Raw genomic sequence first — 6,807 nt, 5'->3', positions numbered from 1 at the left:
GCTTGGCGCCTGTTGCTTCTCGAGGTCAACCTACCTCCTTCCTCATGACGCGGTCTCGCATGCGCTTCGCTAACTCAGACATACGTGACACCTACGCCGACCACGGAGACCAGACTCCATCTACACGCCGCATCCGATCCCTGCTCCGGGACTTTGCATGGTCCGGTAGGACCTTGGGGACGAGAGCTTCCCAGTGGTCCTGCTACGTACAGTTCTGTGATGAGGAAGGAAGGCCGCCCTTACCCGCAACCGAAGCCCAAATCTTTGATTTTCTTGGCTGGCTTGCGAATGAGCGGGACACACCTCGTGGCACAGCAACGTCTGAGCCGCAATCTGGGAGACGGAATGTGTCCGCCGTGTCACTTCCCCAATACATCTCAGCTGTTCGACATATTCATATGAAGCTACTGGGCTGCATGGCTCCTCCGGCGCCGTTCGTGAGCCATGCAATCCGGGCATACGCGCGTTGGGAGGAGCTGAACCACCCCACTCCCGAACGACGGGCTGGATTGAGCGCTTCTACGGTACAACAGATATGGACGCACGGTATGACAGACAATGTGTCGCCCACCGACCTCTGGGCCGCCACGGCTGTGCTCCTCGCATTCTGTTTCGGACTGCGAGAATCCTCGGTACTCACATTGCAGAGTCACAACGTGCACGTCGACATCAGTCAAATCAGCATCCGCCCGTCCGTCGTCAAGGGTAAAAACGCCAGTCAGCAGCAAGACCTTTTATACCATCGCGTAGGGGCCTTTCCGTCCCCCATTGACTTATTCCTCCGCTGGCATCAAGCCGGAGGCCCCATCCCGTTTGGTTGGCCACCACGACCGACAATATACATCTCCCAGCTCAATCTCTGACCCGATATCTATCACGCATGACAAAGGCCGTGGGGCACACCACGAGACCAGGCACGAAAATGACATCCCACTCAATCCGGATCGGTTCTCATACCGAAATGGTGCTTCTGGGATATCCCCTAGAAGTACGCCTCGCTCGCTTTGGGTGGAAAGAAACGAGCTCGGAGATGGCCGCATTGTATTTTGACCGCACACTTCGCCCGTCTGCCTCGTCGCTGTGGGTTTTCGGGGCTCCTCCCCATCTCTGGTCTCCAACAGACCCCCCTATCGCACCGTCAGGTTCTGCGGAGTAGCCCCGCTTCCAGGCCTCGAGAGGCTTCCGACACATTCGCACCAATTCTGCCGCGACACTCCCCACTCTCTCCCCTTCGGGCCGTGCAGAAACGCAACCTACGCTACCGCTCTCTCGATGCCCTGGCGAAGCCAGAGCTCCCCATCTTTGGGGTTCTTCCGGTTCTCGTACTGTGTAGATGGCACATTTATTAGTGTGAAAACGACTACCTACAGGTTAGCGAAACAGGCAGCCCCGGACTGCGCATACGAAGCGTTCAAGTCGACTGGCTCTGGGACTAGAGACAGCTACGGCGATGCCCGCCACCGGGAACAGGAGATACTGACTGCAGCCATAGTTGAAGTCCCGCGAGCGTGTATCTAAGCACGGTGACAGCCCACTCCTTTACGAATCTAGAGCATGCCTCTCACTTTCCCCACCCTACCCCCCCTTCTTCCTTTACATCGACTTCCATGCCTCTCACTTGTGTGCAGTTCTTGTTGGTGCTGCTCATGGCCGCTGGGACCGCGCGAGACGCGTGGACCCACGGTCATGTAGCAGGAACCGTAATAAAATGACGTTTTCGCATGTGGAAATGGTCGAAGTCGAGAAAAATATAGTAAAAAGAATTAAAGCCAAGTAAGAGGCATCTTCATTTGACGTGACAGTAGTATAACAAATATTCAGAAATATGCTGGGCAAGCAGGGGGAACACTACCGAGTGCTTGAGTACAGTGTGCGAAACGCAAATAAATACACCCATCGTCGAGTGGGTTTTCGCCATTTGCAGGCGGAAAACATAAAAGCGCCCACTCCATGACAACGCAAAACACACGACGAGTCCGATTCTGGGCTCAGATTGGCTCAATTATAAACGCATCGACCGCTATATATAAAAACGCATGCAAAACGCAAATAAAAACGCGAAACGCCATAGAATACAGTATCGAAAAGTGCGGGCAACTGGCGTGTAGTCTTTTTTTTAAAACAATAAAGGACACAGTACTATACCGACTGGCACTTGACGTCTTCCTACCTCATCGTCCACTATCAACTAGCATTAAAAATGCCAAGAGGCCCGCCGCTCACCGACCTCGAGAAGGGCCAGATCCTTGCCCTGCATCATCAGCTTATGTCCTTACGGGACATATCGAAAGAATTGGGAAGGTCCGTAGGAGCTGTGCAGCGCTTTTTAAAGAACCCTAGTCTCACTGCACGGTCTCAGGCGCATGTAACTGGTCAAAAGTTGACTGTCCGGGAAGAAAAGGCTATCATTCGAAAGGCAACCACGGGAAACTATTCAGCTCGAGACATAAAACAAGACCTCAACTTGCCGGTAGGAGTCCGCAGAATTCAAAAAATTCTAAGCGCAACGCCACATCTAAAGTATAGAAAAATGAAGACCGCCCCAATGATGACTTCTCTGCACCGCGAAAAAAGGGTCAGATCGGTGCGCCGTTTTATAAGCAAGGGGGACTTTTTTTGGAACAAAGTCATCCTCAGCGATGAGAAAAAGTTCAACCTCGACGGACCGGATGAAAATGCCTGCTATTGGCATGATTTGCGCAAAAATGAAAGGTTTTTTTCTAAGAAGCAAAATGGAGGAGCTACAGTTATGGTTTGGGGAGCCATTTCTCCTTACGGGGTATCCCCTTTGGTGTTTTTAAATGGAAATCAAAATTCGGGTAAGTACTGCGAAACCCTGGACAAGGCCCTACTGCCTTTTGCCGCAGAGATGTATGGGGAAATGGAGAACTGGGTTTACCAGCAAGATGGAGCTTCTATTCATAGGTCGAGATTCACGCGCTCTTGGCTCAATGAGAAGGGTGTGAGAACTATGGACTGGCCCGCAAAGTCTCCTGATCTTAATATTATTGAGAACATTTGGGGAATCATGGCTCGTCGCGTCTATCTTCGCCAGCGTCAGTTCGATACGATAGAGCAGCTTAAGGAGGTGATTGAGGATGTATGGGCAATAATTAGTGGCGAATTGCTACAGAAGCTCTATCGTAGCATACCGCGGCGTATGCTTGCAGTGCTGGATGGACAAGGGCGAGCGACAAAATACTAGAATAAAGACATTTCTTCTACTGTACTCTATAGCGTTTCGCGTATTTATTTGCGTTTCGCATACTTTTTTGAAGATATCTGTCTATGCGTTTATGATTGAGCAAATCTGAGCCCAGAATCGGACTCGTCGTGTGTTTTGCGTTGTCATAGAGTGGGCGTCTTTATGTTATCAGCCTGCATCTGGCGAAAACCCGCTCGACGATGGGTGTATTTATTTGCGTTTCGCACACTGTAGAAGACTAGGGAAGGTCGAAAAACTCTAGTACAGTAGCACAGGGCGCTCGTGACACAAAACATGTCGATTTACATGTCTCTTATCACGGGTGGGGTCGTAGCATTGTACCCCTTCTGAATCTGTTTGCCGGTCTTTGCAAATTCTTCAATGCCCGCGAAAAGGTTACCGATGGCCTTGGCAAACTGCGGTTTGATGACGAGCTTTTCCATAATGCGGCCGATAACCCCATACTTGGCGACGACGTCCATCTCAGAGAGGAGCTTTGTCTGGCCCTCACCGGCATCCTCAGCGAAAAAAGCGGCGACAAGACGGTTGACTGGGAGTTTGGCCTCGACAAGATCGATGACGTACGTGCGCTTCTCCTCGTCCCACTTGACGATCTTCTCGGTGGCGGACTGGCCGTTGTAGAGGTGGCACGTGCGGACGGCGTCAAGACCACGTCCTTCGGGCGAGACCTGCGTCACGGAGCCGACCAGCGGGTGGATGTTGTGGACGTTGGAGAAGTCGCTGAGGATCTCCCACGCCTTCTCGACAGGGAGGTCGATGGTGCGCTCGACGACAAACTGAACCATTTTTGACGCGGTTTTGAAAGGTGTGCGGGTGTGAGGGGAGTGGTGAGGGAGTGTTGGGTTTGGTGGAGAGAAGAGTGTGCGAAAGGGGCAGAAGGAGTCGGAGTGCGGTGCGGGTTTTAAAGACGTGGACAAGGCGCCTCGACTGCTCGCAACGCTACTTCGCTCGCCATGTGCACCTATCCCGCGTGCACGGCCGCGAGCGACATTTCTCCGGGAGGCAACATCCGCCGTGGGAAGCAGGCCCCGCAGATCAGGAAGGCCGCAGATCAGGAAGCGGTCGACAGGGCACGCGCGAAGCGCAAAGCGACTGTTTCTACCACGCCCCGTGAACAAGAGGCGGGCGCGTCGCACCGGGGCGGAAACGACACAACGGGCATCTCAGGTGAGGCTCTGGAACTTTCCAGAAGCCTCCAGACCTCCAGAGCTGAAGGGCGCGCGCCCCGGGGCGCCGCCCGGCGGGCTACGTAGCGCGCGTGGCATGGCGGCGACACGGGCCCGGCGCGCGCGGGCGGCACTGCAGCGGTGATGGCGCGCGCATGTTGGTCCGCGCGCGGCGCTGTACGTACAGTATGAGGGCGGCCGTTGCGATGAGGAGATTTTGGCACGCCCGCCGAGAGTTGGCCGCCCCGCAGCCGAGAGGCGAGGAGAGGACTTGGTGCGGGCGTTGATGCATCTGATGAGCCGCGCTAATGGCCGCGCGGACCAATAGGGGGGCCGGTTGTGTTCCGTGTCGCGCATCTTCTTACAGTATACGACTGCCCTGTCGTCGTCTCCTGTACAATCTCCAGCCCGTCCCTGGCCCGACACTACGTACACTACGTATACTTGTAAACTTTAGTACACCTTCATCCGGCGACGCTTCTCAGCACCCCGCCTGCGCATGCCGTACGACCGCTGCGTGGCCCTCATTGTTTACAAGGTAGCTGACCTCATCATCGCCCGCTCATGGACTGCGCGTGCCAACATTGACCAACCGCACGGAACCGAGCACGCAAAGAATGACAGAGGGAGCGCCTTCCTTGTCCTCTACTCTACCCTACTCTACTAGTAAACGTACAATCGTCTTCCCCCGGCCAGCTGCATTACATACAGTGCCCAGGGTAATGTACCCCTTCCCAGCCTGCACTCTTACACCACGTCCGCGCCCCCCTCCCAGCACTCCTTGCCCAATTTGCTGACGCGCTTCGCCCAGTCTCCGCGTTGCCTACCGGTGCTTCTTCCCGCGATCAACCTGGACCCTGTCGTCCGGCACGCGCTGCGCACAGACCGCAGCAAAGCCTCCGACCCTTGAAAGAACACTGTCTGCCCTTGCCGCAGCTCTTTTTCAAACTTGACCCTCCCCGCCTGTATGCGCACGCCCTCCTCCGCGCTCGTGCCCCACTCGCGCTCCCACCGCTTGACCACGGCGGACGCCTCGCCGCCAGTAACGGCGAGCACGACGCGAGCGTCTCCGCCAATGCCCTTCTCGCACACGCCGCGCACCATACCCACGACCCAATCAAACAGGCCGACATCCCTGCACGTATACAGCACCGCGAGCCCCTTCCCCTCTCCGTGCGGCGTGCCGCACATCTGCAGCGCGTCGAGCAGGTACGCGGCGGCCGAGCCGCCGCCGACCAGCGTGGCGGGCGCGCCGTCGCACGCGGCGCGCCGGACGCTCTCCGACACGCTGCCGTGGAACGGGCCCCACACGACGAGAGGGACGGGGCACGCGGCGTCCGCGACGCGGCCCGTATGCGAGCGGTCGTCCACGCGGGCCAGGCGCGGCACGCGGCGCGCGCTCAACGTGCGCACGATGAGGCACACGCACCACGCGTCGTCGCGCCCGGGCAGCGTGAGCGCGCGGCGGTTGTGCAGCGCTGTGAAGGCGTGCGCGGGCTCCGCGAGCGGCGAGTCACGTAGGCGGAGGTAGTACTTTGGGGCGACGGTGGGCGGAGGCGGGGGCGGAGCATCCCAGTACAGCAGCATGTAGTCGTCGCTAAGCAGGCGGCGGCGCACGTGCGGGGTGTGGCGGCGCCACCGCGCGGCCACGAAGTGGTCCACGAGCCAGGCGACGAAGACGGGGGTGTTGAGGAACCACGAGTGCGGGTGGGTGTGTCTGCGCACGATGTCGACGAAGAAGACCACGGCGACGGTGCGGTGCACGTGCAGGCCGAGGTGATAGCGGGAGGCAATGAGACGCAGCGAGAGCGGGAGGGCGAGGGCGAGCAGGAGGGACATCTCGATGATGCGAAAAACATCGTCCACCTGCAGATGGACGGTCTCCGCGTCGGCGTCCACGTCCGACAGGCCCGGGGGCTTGCGCTCGGAGAGCGGGAACTCGAAGACGCCTCGGACGACGCGTGCTCGCCAGCCGCTGAAGGCGGGCGGGAGGAGGATGGACCAGACGTGGACGAGGGTGAGGACGGCGAGGGCGACGCCGTTTGCTGCATGGATGCGGTGGTTGGCGCGGAAGAGGGCGGCGGTGTCGAGCACAGCGGCGAGTCGGGGGGACTCTGCGAGGGCGGCGGCGGAGGCGCGCATGGAGGTGAGCAGCAGCAGGTTGAAGGTGAGGATGGAGTAGCGGCCGGTGACGCGGGCAATGACATCGTACACCTTGACGGTCCACGGGCCGGGCTTGAGCGCGGGGCGGAAGTCGCGGCCGGCCGGGCCGGCGCCGATGGCGTGCGCGTCGCGCGGCCACACGTTGAGCGAGAAGCGGTCGGCCACGGCGAGCGCCACGAGCAGCGCGAAGGCGCTCCAGACGCACGGCTCGTAGGCGAGGCGCGGCGGGCGGCGGCGCGGCGGCATGGCGGG

General features: G+C 58.4%; 1 protein-coding gene across 1 annotated transcript; it reads left to right on the top strand.

The window, feature by feature from the left end:
• Nucleotides 1-2,200: 2,200 nt before the first annotated feature.
• On the top strand, nt 2,201-3,205 carry CHC_T00003407001 (hypothetical protein). Its single transcript, XM_005715110.1, has one exon. The coding sequence runs from the start codon at nt 2,201-2,203 to the stop codon at nt 3,203-3,205; it is 1,005 nt and encodes a 334-aa protein (XP_005715167.1).
• The last annotated feature ends 3,602 nt before the right edge of the window (nt 3,206-6,807 follow it).

This window comes from Chondrus crispus, genomic scaffold (genome assembly GCF_000350225.1).
Source record: "Chondrus crispus Stackhouse genomic scaffold, scaffold_19, whole genome shotgun sequence".
Lineage (NCBI taxonomy): Eukaryota > Rhodophyta > Florideophyceae > Gigartinales > Gigartinaceae > Chondrus > Chondrus crispus.
Note: the sequence above shows the minus strand (reverse complement) of the source record. Positions and strands in the feature narration are given on the sequence as shown.